Source organism: Echinops telfairi, unplaced genomic scaffold (genome assembly GCF_000313985.2).
Source record: "Echinops telfairi isolate 266 unplaced genomic scaffold, ASM31398v2 ScPeMD7_22;HRSCAF=79, whole genome shotgun sequence".
Taxonomy (NCBI): domain Eukaryota; kingdom Metazoa; phylum Chordata; class Mammalia; order Afrosoricida; family Tenrecidae; genus Echinops; species Echinops telfairi.
Genome location: NW_022103919.1, coordinates 7,497,420 through 7,510,223, shown reverse-complemented (window position 1 = coordinate 7,510,223; position 12,804 = coordinate 7,497,420). Strand labels below are relative to the sequence as shown.

The 12,804-nt window shown below is 44.6% G+C and overlaps 1 protein-coding gene across 4 annotated transcripts in view; it reads left to right on the top strand.

Annotated features, from left to right (window-relative positions):
* Positions 1–9,012, top strand: part of SETX (senataxin) — a 94,935-nt gene extending 85,923 nt beyond the window's left edge. For all 4 annotated transcript variants that reach the window (XM_045288547.1, XM_045288548.1, XM_004713323.2 and 1 more), the window contains 2 exons: positions 862–949; positions 7,782–9,012. In XM_045288547.1, the coding sequence (XP_045144482.1) occupies positions 862–949; positions 7,782–8,504 (811 nt within the window). In that variant the 3' untranslated portion in view covers positions 8,505–9,012. The remainder of the gene's footprint in view (positions 1–861; positions 950–7,781) is intronic.
* The last annotated feature ends 3,792 nt before the right edge of the window (positions 9,013–12,804 follow it).

Sequence of the window (12,804 nt, the reverse complement as noted above, 5' to 3'; positions counted from 1 at the left end):
CAGACCTGCGGAGATAATAACATGCAACAAAACAACAAAAAGTAAAAAAAATAAAAATAAAAAGTCAATGACAAACAACAACAAAACCCAACTCAACAACAACAACAAAGAAAAGCCTTGAGTTAGTTCAAGGACTGTTTGTTGGCCTTTAGGAATGTTTTCCGGTCGAGTCTGATGGGATACCAAGCCCTGGCCCCTAAGTCTATTTTTGGTATTCCCTGAGCACTTCGTTGCTCTGTTATCCTTGCTGTTCCATTGCACGCCCTTAGTGTTTTGCCTTGGTTTGGTGGGATCAGATTGGGCACAATTCCCACACTGTGTCTCCAGTGTTGTTCCCTGTAGGGATATGGGTCAGTGAGGGATGTCACGTCTCATAGTGGGGCCGACCATGTAATCTTCTCTGTGGATTGGCTGCTCTGAGTGGGAATATTGTCCTCCAGGCTTGATGGGCCAGCATGTGCCTACTCTCTTCCTCCTCCTTCATTTGTTCCCATGTGCTCTTATCAGACATGTCCCTTTCCCTGAGCTGCAGCTTCAGTGGTGTCCTCTGAAATAAATTCTTCTTGGGGGAGGGTCAGCTGTCCACGTAGTTGGGATTGGGGCCAGCCCCTCAGTGATCTAGTTTTTAAGATTCAAAATTGTCATACTGCTTTAACAGGTTTCACTACCTGTTGAAGTCAAAACAAGAGATTGTGATTTTTTTAATGCAATGTCTGTTTATAAGTTTTTAATGGGAATCCCTCAGTGTTAGTGTTTAGGAGCACTGGAGAAACTGTGTCTGTCTCATACTGTGTGTATCTCACCTGTACCAATATGCTCATTCATTCTATAGAAAGCAATAACTCATTGTTTATTACTTAGGTTCCTGGCAAGTTTGCAGAGATTGAACGTCACCATTACAAGAGCCAAGTACAGCCTCTTCATCCTCGGACATTTGAGAACACTGATGGTGGGTGCATTCATGGGAAGCAGGGATTCCAAAGGGTAGTGTGCCATTGTTAGTGTTTGTTACTGGGTTGGGGGGTTGTTTTTATTACTCATCAAAATAGAAATGATTTCTAGGTCACAAAACATTAAGCCTATTTTCTGATGGATGTTATGTTTTCCAGCTTCTTCTTCCTGAGAGCCTTCATATACATAAATCACTCAGCCTTTCTCAGTCTGTAGCCCAGGAATATAATAAACTAGGATCTCAAGATACCTGTATTTTAAAAACTTCTTTTTGCATCATAGGATTGTTAGGAATGCATATAAATCCATACTTGCTAAAGCAGTACTAAGGCTCCCTTTATGCCAGAGAGAAGGTGCTTGCAATAGCGTGCTCTGGTTTTCTTTTTCTTTTTCGTACTTTCCCATTTCACTTTAGCAGTTAATATCTTGTGAGGATCTGGGCTAGTATAAGTTCTTCTCTAGAATAGGTGTACATGCTGGTATTTTTAGTAGACAAATTTTGTTGCTTAATTTTATGACATCATAGCTGTAGATGGCACACATTTCCTGTTTGTCTTAAGGAAAAGATAAAACTTATTTTTAGGTTTTCTAATTTCTCTATTGAGTTGATTTTATCCACCCATTTTGGTTACATCCACCAGAGGGGCACTCAGATTCTCATTCTTTTTCATTGAACTCTTGACTGGTATTCTCTTAGATCTGTGTTTTATGTTTGTGCACTCTCATAAACATGTTTTTAAAAGCTAGGAAACTCCTTATTTTTTTTAAAACTATTCAGGCAAACTTTATTTAATGAGAAATCTACAAGTTAAAATTAGTATAGCAAAGCTCAGAAAATACTAAAGGAGGGCGAGTTCCCGGACCTAACTCGCTGGGTCTCGGAACTGCCCGGGGCATTGTGCCCCCATCCCTTTCTCTGCCCGCCTTTCCGGCCCAGGAGTTCTTTCCCTGCCTCAATAACAGTTTCTCAACTCCAAAAAAAAAGAAAAGAAAATACTAAAGAAAAATGAACAAACAAAATAACCACTTGGGTTAGGGGAGTGAAGGTTCTAATTCTGGACCATATCGTTCCTGGATGTGGATCAGGAGTTTATGTGGAAGATGTATGTCAAGAGACTGAGACGCTGGTGCCCTGGCCAGAGCTGGGGGTGGAGGACCTGTGGCTCCCTCCAGTGTAAGTGCTCATGCAGTAGCAAGATGAGAATCACATGCTGCCCCTGTAGCTGGCCTGAGATAATACTCTGGCTCTTCAATAGGCTATCTCTCAGTTTTTGGTGATTGAGTTGAGGAGGAGGTCCCTGGTGATTGCTTCTGCTCCATTACTGCTGTAGGAATGTGATCCCCACCACCAGGTTCTCCAGGGGCCTGCTCTGGAACTGGCCCAAGAAAAGACTCTAGTTCTCCAATAGACTCTCCTTCTGGTTCAGGTGTTAGACGTGGGGGTGGGGTCACTAGTAATGGCTCCTCTTGCTGTAGTAGCATGGGAACAGAGCCTTAGTCAGTAACTGATGGTCCTTGGTGATTTGCTGCACCTACCAATCTCTGTGGCTCTGGGGACATGGGCTCCTTCCCGTGGCCTCTTGGAGATCCGGTAGGAAGGTAGGAACTGTAGGTCTGGCTTGTTCACGGTGACTTTTAAGTACTGCAGCAGGAATTTCAGAGAGGCAAACGGCGGGGGGACTGGTGGAAAATCAGTCTTGGATGGAAAACGAGTCACTTTCCAACTAGATGCCCAGGATGTACAAGATGGCTTCTTTCAGTAGTTGCTGGCTTCCACCACGCCCTTCAGACTTCAGACAATTTCAAGTGTATTTAAAGGAATCATCAAGTCTCCTTGTTTTTAAGTGTACTATCTAAAATTCTTTATCATAAGTTTTTTTCTTTTGCTAAAGTTGTCTCTGATATATATTAACATCTTAAAAATTAAACTATTGGGAGCAAAGTTTAAGAGAGAGAGTAGACCACATCCTGACCCACCAAGCTCCAGGACAACAGTCCTGCTGAGAACAGCGAAGGCACAGAGGACCATCGGGCCGGCCCCACCACAAGACACGATGTCCCCTCACTGACCCACAATGCTTCAGGGGACAGTACTGGAGATACAGTGTGGGGATTATACCCAGTCTGACCCACACACAACAGAGCGAAACACAAAAGGAGCGCAACAGAGCAGCAAGGGGAACAAAGTAATGAAGCTCACAGGAACCCCGAAAATAATAGGCTTCAGACTCAGAGGGCAGGGCTTGGCACATCATCAGACTCGATTGGAAAACATACATAAGGGTCAGCAAATGGACCTGGAACAATTTTAGCCCCTCGCCCCCTTTTTTTTCTTCATGTCTATCTATATAAGATAAGGCAATGTAAACAACCCCAAGGATTGTTAATAAAACTATAAGACCCGTGGTGCCAAGGGGATGGGGGAAAGGAGGGGAGATCCAATAAATCCAGGGACCAAGGGAACAACATGAGATCTAAAGTTGATGGCAAGGAAGATATAGAACACCTAGAGGCATTTGATCAAGTACAGTGTAGCTGAGAGGAATTATAGCCGACTGGATGAAGGTCGAACATGATACTGGGACAGGAGGAAAATAAAAGGGAATACATTTATAGAGATGTAAATATAGGCGTATATATGTAAATATAGTAATATAAAACAATAGAGATATATAGGTCTATGAACATATATTTACACGTAAGTATTAGGTAGCAATGTTCTTTGGGCCTCTACTTAAATCCTCCCTCAACTCAAGAACACTTCATTCTAATAATCTGGCATTCGGTGATACTCATTTTCCCGACACGATTCCTGAAGACAAAATGGGTACGTAAGCAAATGTGGTGAAGAAAGCTGATGGTGCCCGGCTATTAGAAGCTACAGCGTCTGGGGTCTTAAAGGCTTTAAGTTAAATAAGAAAGCCCACATGGAAGAAGCACACCAGGCTGTGTGATCACAGGGTGTTGAAGGGATCAGGTATCAGGATTCAGAAGACCCAAAACAATCATATCAATGTGAACGAGGAGGGTCGGAGTGGAGATGGAAAACCCATCTGTAGACAACTGGATATCCCCTCACAGGCCACAAGGCGGGGCCTGGCCCTAATCCCAGCGGACACCCCCATCCCACCCCCAGAAGAATGCACTACAGAGGACAGCACCGAAGCTACAGCTTGAGGGGGGTGAGTCTGCTCAAACACAGAAGCAAACTAAAAAATAGGAAAGAGTGGGACACGTCTTGGCCCACCAAGCCCCGAGGACAATATTCCTGGTCAGAGCCACCAATGCACAGAGAGGACCATAGGGCTGGCCCTACCACAAGACAATGACGTACCTCACTGACCCATAGCACTAAGGTTAACAACACTGGAGACACAGAGCGGAAATTGTGACAATCTGACCTCACTACAGAAGGGCCGGCAAAAGAGCGACAAGGGGAGCAAAGCAATGAAGTCCCCGAGGAATCCCAAAATATTGACTTTGGGGGCAGGGCATGGCACCTGAACAGACTCAAACACAGACATACCTGGAACTATTTATAGACTTTTGTGTGTGTGTGTGTGTGTGTGTGTTGGGGTAGGAAAGTTATATTGGAAAATACTTCATTAGGAAGATAGTGATTGAGTTGTGTCCAGTTTTAGCTATCTAGTACACAAACACCACAAGTAGGTAGCTTTAAACAAACCATCGCCTGCTCCCGAAAGATTGCATGTCTGATAGCTGAAAGTACAAATGCGAATCTCAATCATGTAGATTATTTTTTTTAAATCATTTTATCGAGAGTTCTACTAGCTCTGATCACAATCCATGCATACATCCATTGTGTCATGCACATTTGTATGTAAGTTGCCATCATTTTTTTAACGATAACCATTTATAAATCAATTTACTGGGGACTTGTACAACTTTTATCACAATTCATACATACACCCATTGTGTCAAGCACATTTGTACATTTGCTGCCATCGTCACTCTCAAAACATTTTCTAGTTGAGCCCTTGGTATCAGTTCTTAATTTTTCCCCCTCCCTACCATGCCCTCCCTCATGAACCCTTGATAATTTATAAATTATTAATTTTCCATGTCTTACACTGTCTGATAATCTCACTTCACCCACTTTTCTGTTGTCCGTCCCTCAGGGAGGGGGTTATATGTAGATCCTTGTGATTGGTTTCCCCTTTCTATCCCACCTTCCCCTTTCCCACCTGGTATCTCTACTCACATTATTGGTCCTGAGGGGTTTATCTGTCCTGGATTCCATGTGTTTCCAACTCTGATCTATACCCGTGTACGTACTGTGGTCTAGCCAGATTTGTATAGTAGAATTGGGATCATGATAGTAGGGGTGCAGGAAGCATTGAAGAACTTGAGGAAAGTTGTGTGTTTCATTGTTGATATACTGCACCCTGACTGGCTCGTCTCTTCCTTGTGACCTGTGAGGGGATGTCCAATTGACTACAGATGGGCTTTGGGTTTCCACTCCCCCTCATTCACATCGACATAATTTTTTGTTCTGGGTCTTTGATGCTTGATACCTGATTGCATCGACACCTCATGATCACACAGACTTTGTTACTTCTCAGCTAGATGGCTGCTTGTTCATCTTCAAGTCTTTAAGACCCCAGATGCTTTATCATTCGATAGTCAGGCACCATCTGCTTTCTTCACCACCTTTATTTATGTGGTAGTTACAAAATCTGGCGTCAATTTTGGGACTTGAGAGGAATAAGAGTGAAGGGGTGAATTCTAGTCTTGTCAGTCAGGGTATAGCCAGTGAGACCTCTGTACAGACATGGCCTTCCCCTGAGGATTTTGGGAAAACTCTGGTAATGGTATTCTGGGAAACTCTCTTTCTGTCCCTCTGCTCACTCCCTGAGAGATGCTCGACTGACAAGACACTTGGTACTATGCCTTGGAACTGGAGAAGCCACATGGACCCACCCTGATGCAACCAGACCCCTGGAGCCAGAGAAGCCATGTAGAGACCCCTGCCAGCGCTGAGATATTTACAACGCTGGATCTCTGTCTGGATCCACAAGACTTCCAATTCACTAGCCTGTGATCCTCCTGCATTTGGCATCATTGCAAGTGTTTCTTGAGTCTGTAGAGGACTCTATAGATTGGTATCTGACATATGGGCTAATATTGGACTTAAGGACTTAATCTGGACTGGGCTGGGACGTTTTTTCAATATTCACTTGCTCTTGTATATAAACCTCTTTCTTATTCACATATGAGTCCCCATGAATTTGTTTCTCTAGTCTAGCCAGACTAACACACAGGTTATTAGAACAAAGTGTTCTTGCGTTGAGGAAGCCTGTCTACTACCTTAATTCTTATAAATAGATGTCCGTAGATCTATTTTCCTCTCATACATAAATATATTAACATAAGTACATGCCTGTATTTAGACCCCTAGTTGTTCTATTTCCTTTTACTTCTTCCCTCTTGTCCTGCTATCGTGTTCTACCTTCATTTTCAGTTTCAGTAATTCCTTTTAGCTACATTGCACTTGATCAAGCCCCACCAGGCAACCTATGCCCTCCTAGACATCGATTTTAGATCATTTGTTGTTCCCAGGCTTTTTGTTTTGTGTTTGTGTTATTGTTTTTGCATGTCTATCTAGATAAGGCCGACAGGATAAATAATCCTGAGGAGAAAACAATGGGACCAGTGGTTCTGGGGTAGGCAGGAGAAAGGAAGGGCAGGGGGGCGCAACAAATCCAGGGACAAGGGAACAATTATGAGTCTTCCTATAAATAGGTACATAGAAAATAAGTACCCATGTGGCTACAAGCCACCCTCAATTATGGATGGTAAGTGTGAAAATATTTTAGAACATTTCAGATAAGAGTATTTCTAGGTTAAAGATTAGGAAACAGGCTCTCAGAACTCAAGTAACTTAACAGGTTCATACTGCAAAGATTGCAGCCTTAGAACTGCCCGCCCCACTTTTCTGCATAGTCCAGGACCATGCAAGGGCAGGCAGCTGTCAGTCCTGGTGTTTGTAAGACCGCAGTCTATTGCTGAGGAGACTAAAGGGAAGAGAGGAGAGAGGTGCACAACGCTGGTGTGATTTCTTCCATGTGCTTTCAGCACTTACATTCTTCTAGCAAAAAGATAGAAGGCAAGAGATTACCTTTGGACTAGTATCTCATCGGTTAGACATTTATTCTTTGGGATTTTGGGGGCTTTTTGAGAATTGGCAGATAACTGGGTCTCTAGAACAGTGGTCTTCAACCTTCCTAATGCCGTGACTCTTTAATACAGTTCCTCATGTTGTGGTGACCCCCAACTATAGAGTTATTTTCGTTGCTACTTCATCACTGTCATTTTGCTACTGCTATGAATCTGGCGACCCTGTGCAGAGGGGTCTATGACACTCGCATGCACCGAGGAGGGTGACTTTCTAGTCTCAGGCAGCGGTCTAGATCAGCTGTGGAAGTAGGTCTGTGCTGTCCACTGTGCTAATCACTGGTCACTTGTGACTGAATGGAACACTTGACATGTAGCTGGCGCAAAAAAGGGACTTACTTCACCGTAGCTACATGAGCGCTGCAGACAACTGGCGCAGATCTACAAGGCGGCTTTACTTTCCCATGGTTAGCAGTGGCAAGGACCGTGAGTGCTCTCCCTGTATAGGTGTGACCAGTGCCTGTTTTTCATTGTATGCCTTTTTCCTTCTGGACTCGGGTATGGTTTTTCCTTTTGGTCTGTCTAACAAGTAGTGGTATCTTAAGCATCTATTTTTGAAAGTACACGTAACTGCTTTCCAAGCCTGTGAGTATTGCTTTAGGGTGTAATTGTTTCTCCCTTCTTTTTGGTTTAAGGAAAACCAACATTGGAATCACTTGATTCAAGATGCTCAGAAACGCGGTGCCATTATTAAGACTTGTGACAAGAACTATAAGCACGATGCCATGAAGATCCTGAAACTGAAGCCTGTGCTGCAGCGAAGTCTGACGCACCCTCCTGCCGTCGCCCCAGAGGGGCCCAGGGCCCCCCACAGTGACTTCGCCAGCAACAGACCGGAGTGCGGATTGACCAAAACTTCGGGCTCCCCTTCTCTGTGTCACAGCCCCACTGACTCTAAAGATGCTCCTGGTACTAGTGCTGCAAAGGACCCTGAAAGGCCGCCTCTTGTGGACCTGCTTCGGGACCCACGGCTGCTTAAAAGAGTGGGCATTGACAACCTTGAGAAATGGCTCAGGGATCAGCAGTCTGTGAGCCCCCGGCAAGGTGCAGTAGCAGCTCCTGCGGGTGAGCCAGGCTTCCCCGTCACTTACCAGGAGCCTGGGAGTATTGTGCAGCAGGCTGCTGCCAACTGCAGTCAGCATGTGCAGCACGAACTCCCAGCTGCTAGTACAGATGCTTCCACCAGCAAAAGAAAATGTGGGGACGTGGCTGGAGGGCTCTCCCACAGACGAGAAACCAGGGCTCTCAGTGAAGGGGACCTGGGAAAAAACTCTGTGGCGCACCAGAGGACCTCTGACCGGAACCCGTGGAGGCCGGATAAGGACGATGATCGTTCAAAGAAGAGAAAGCTTTCATAGTGCAGCCACAAGCTTCACAGTAAACGTAAACGACCAGCTAATAGTACCGTCTAGAAAAGTTTGGGGTTTTTCCCTTCAAAGGGGTTTGTGTGCTGTTGGAAAACACCAAAAAACGTGAAAATGTGTCCTAATATCTGAGGCGCTTGATCTTTAGTTCTTTTTGTCAGTTGCAAAAGCTTTCAGAGGGCATTTGTCAATAATAATGCCCTCGATGCCAGAGAATATAAATGCTGATCCCTCTTGTTCTTCTAGAACAAAGGAGGTCACACTGGTGGGAATGTTGTAAAAGTTGGAATGTATATTTGTATAGCAAATAACAAAATCCTTTTAAAATTTAATCTAGTGTAGACACTGTTCTTTCCCCTGCATATAATGTTAATCCTCATTCTTCAGCTGAACAGACGTGGTCTCAAGCAGCTGGAGAAGAGCAGCTTCTTTCCACCGCTGTTTGGCAATGCAGATTTCCTTCACAGCCGAGTTACTGTAATAAACTGATCTGGTGCCGGTGGGTCCGATGTCCTGAGTTCTATTTCAAAACAGCTGGAGTCTCCTGGGCAAACTTGGGAACAGTTTTATTAGGTCAAGTCCTGCTGGTGATGTGTGTTTCTGAATGAGGCACCTTGGCACAGGCTCTTAACATTTGTGACAAATTCATCTACCTCTTTTAGTAACTGCCTAGTTCCTGCTCTCAAAAGATGCTGTTGCTGGGTGGGAAAATCATTCAGACACCCGGCCTCTGGTGAGCTGGTTTGTCAGCCAGCAGTTGCTGAATGCTAGCTTAGTTGAAGGCTTGCAGATTGCTTGAGAATCCAGTTCACTTTAGACAGGTCCTGGAAAACTGTATGTCAGTCACCTTCCCTCCCAAAGAATTCTAATCACAGGGCAGCTCAGGCCCCACTGGGACTGACTGGACAGAGGACTTCAAGCAGGAAATGCAGCAGCAGTGTTTTTTGTTTTTTGTTTTCTTCATGTGAAGGGGGTAGGGAAGAGGAGGTTCCCAACTAGAAGGAGAGGTGACAAGTTCCCTATGAGCTCCATGATTACGGAGCTCTGATGGGAGTTTTCCTGTGAGAGGCCATTGTGCTTCCGGGAAAGGAAAGTGGCTGTTGATGAGTGGTGATCTAAGACACCTGCGACACAACTTGGAAGTCCGAAGTTTTGCCAAACACAAAACGAACTTTCCAAGTACTACAAACGGGACTATCCGAAGGTGCTGCAGAAAGTTGTGGGAATGTGGAATTAAATGATAATAGGGTTTTACACAGCCTTTTGAAGTTCACCTTGTTTTACTAGTACTTGGCAGTTATAATAACTAGGGGTTTGTCATGCATACTGTGAAATCCACTAGTTATTTTGGGATAGGAAAAGAAATTCCTGAACATAAATGGGTGTTATTTGAACATTTTTTTGGCATCCGCTTTTCTTTTAAATCATTGTATTGGGGACTCTTACAGCTCTTATCACAATCCATACATATATCCATTGTCAAGCACATTTGTACATATGTTGCCATCATTTTCAAAACATTTTCTTGGCATCTGCTTTTTAAGCAAAAGGGTTTAATTTTTTTTTAGACCTACAGAGCAGGTTTTTAAGAGCTTTATGAAAACAACTTGGTTGGTTGCCAGAAGTTGAGACGTTCTCCTCCATTACCTTGTGTCTCTGGCTGGCGTCTGGACACGGCCTAATGCAAGGGAGCACCAGCTCACTGCCCCCTCAATTGAGAGTCCACCTCTGCTTCCTGTTGGTGACTGAAGGGGGGTATTCTCCCAGAGGATGCCAGTCTTAACAGTGCCCGGTGGCAATTCAGTCCCCACTCATCCGACTCAAGGGCTCTCCAAGCTCTCTGTGCCTTCGGCAAGGAATCTTAATGCGTTTGTTGATTTCCTGCTACCTTTGTACAGCTCTCCATTTAGCAGAGGCTTGTCCTGAGAACAGCTTAGCTAAAAGCCTCTCTACGCTAAAGGAGACATGACAAAAACACTTGGGGTCAGGAAGGTCTCCCAATATGCTCATGTGAACACAGCAATTCAGGAGTTTACTCTCAAATGCATATGTTGTCACCACACCCCGAACAGTTACTTCCACATGAGCTTGAGGCTTCTCACTCACCACCTGTGTCCAATGCTTGCCCAGTCGGGTTGTGCTGGTAGGGATGAGGGGGAACTAGTGCAGGCTGAGCCCATGCCCGTTGATGGTCTCTTAGCAGAATACAGTTGGACCTGACATTAAAATTGAAGCCTTGCATTCTGTTTGCTGAGAGTACTTACATAAATCTTGTTCATAGATATCCCATGGCCGCCTTCACGGCGGGGCTACCATAGCTGTATTGCTGGATGGTAGGTAATCTTCCGGCAGGGTAGAAAATGTGGCTCTTGTCATCCTCACCGCCTGGCATCAAAAGGAAAAATTGTCTTCTTTCAACATGAGGAAAATCTAAAACCTTTTTTTAATTTGTATATAATTTGCTATGGATTTACTGTGCATACTTTTGTTTGTATTATCAGAGCAAATTTAATAAGTACTTGTGAATAATCTGTAAATGAAGTTTATAACAAACTACTAAATTATTTTCTAAAATGAGTTGTACAGATTGACTTTTTTTTTTTTACTGTAACTGATTCTATACTGTGAATTCTATAGCTGCGATTTTGGCAAGTAACAGCCTGTTGTCTTTGTTAAACATCTACGTTTTAAATGAAAAATAGCCAAATTAAAAGTGGAAACCAAAAAACAGACATGAATTAGGCGTATATATTATTGAGTTGAAAGTACAAGGTACTTAACCAGGTGATACATCTTGCCTGTCACTTGATTTGTGCTGGAATGGCTTCCCTGCAGAAGGCGTCTCATTCAAGTGTACAGTGGTGGGTCCTCACCAGCCTCAGCCCAGCTTCCTCCTGTTTTTCTCAGTTCCATTTGCTGTGCTCCTGGCCCACTGCTGGTCAGTTATATAGGACAGCTTGGTCCAAGTAGACACGTGCTTCCCATTAGGCTGTGATTGGGGAAGAGGGAGGGAGGAGGGGGAAATGGATAAGTGACCCATAGAAGGAGCTCCCAGAGCCCCTGAGAGAAGCAGGGGATAAAGGTCTACTTCAGGGGTACTTGCTGCTGAAGCAATAACTTCAGGAAGTGGGCTTAGCTTTGCTCTCGTGCATGTGAAATGGCATTTGACCACAACCTCGGTGGCTCTTCATGCCCCAGAATGTGTGCACAGAGAGCCCGCCTCCACATGCTCTGCCCATCTGGCATGCAGACGCACATTACCAAGAGTACAGTGAAGAATCGGAATAAGACGTTCACTGAGGGAGCAGAAGAGAGGATGCTCAGTGGTGGCCATTTTGCTTGCAGACTGGTTTTTAGTAAACAATGACCACAGCAGCTGGAGCAACCATCTTCTTTCCCCAAGCCACTAGACCTCTCTCTTGACCAATCCACCCACACTACCAAACCACCTCCTGGGTTTCACATTTATTGTTGGAGAAATGATTCAGGGAGGAAATGAAAATGTAGCCTCCCCTTAAATAGAATGTATCGTGTTATATGGCACTAGAATGGCCCTTTGTATGCACAAGGGATCCTCCTACAAGACCCAAGTGATTGTTACCATGCCCTCCTGTGCAGGAAGCATTTGGCCAAGTCCAGTGGTGTAGACGGAACCTGTGCATAGGGAACAAAGGTTTCTCTGTGTGTTCTGGTATTCCTCTGCCTAGGCAGTGTTCACATAGTCTAGCCTTGGTTTGCAACCAGGATTGCTGCTAGTGGAATCATTAGGCTAGTCAGTGTTTCAACTTGAGGGGGTGCACTTTTGGAGAGTCCCAGGAGGAGCTTGAGAATACTGAGGCTCCACCCCAGAATTTCGCATTCGTTTGGGGTGGCACTTTGAAAAACTTTAAACGTCAATAAATTCACTCCCAGATGATTCCATTGAGAAGCCAGTTTTGGGGGGGTGGTGGCTCTTGGGGGACAGGAAGAGAGGGGCAGCCTTGGCACTCCAAAGGAGTCAGGTTTGCCTTCTTCAGTACATCTACCCTCTGTTAGGTTTCTGGGATGGTTAACCTTGGTTCTTGTTTCTCAATGCTGAGACAATTCACATGGCAGAAGCACTTTTGTAAATCCAAATAACTTTAATGAGGGAAAAGGAAGTTTTGGGTATTACAGTCTCAGTACATGCTCTCTCTGGATAACGCTGAAGGCCACATGATGGGGCCAAGGGACAGTTCCAGACTGAAAGTGGCCGCTTCAGGGGAGCTTGAAAACCACATGGGAAAATGGCCAGAAAGAGGAGGCTGCAGAACCA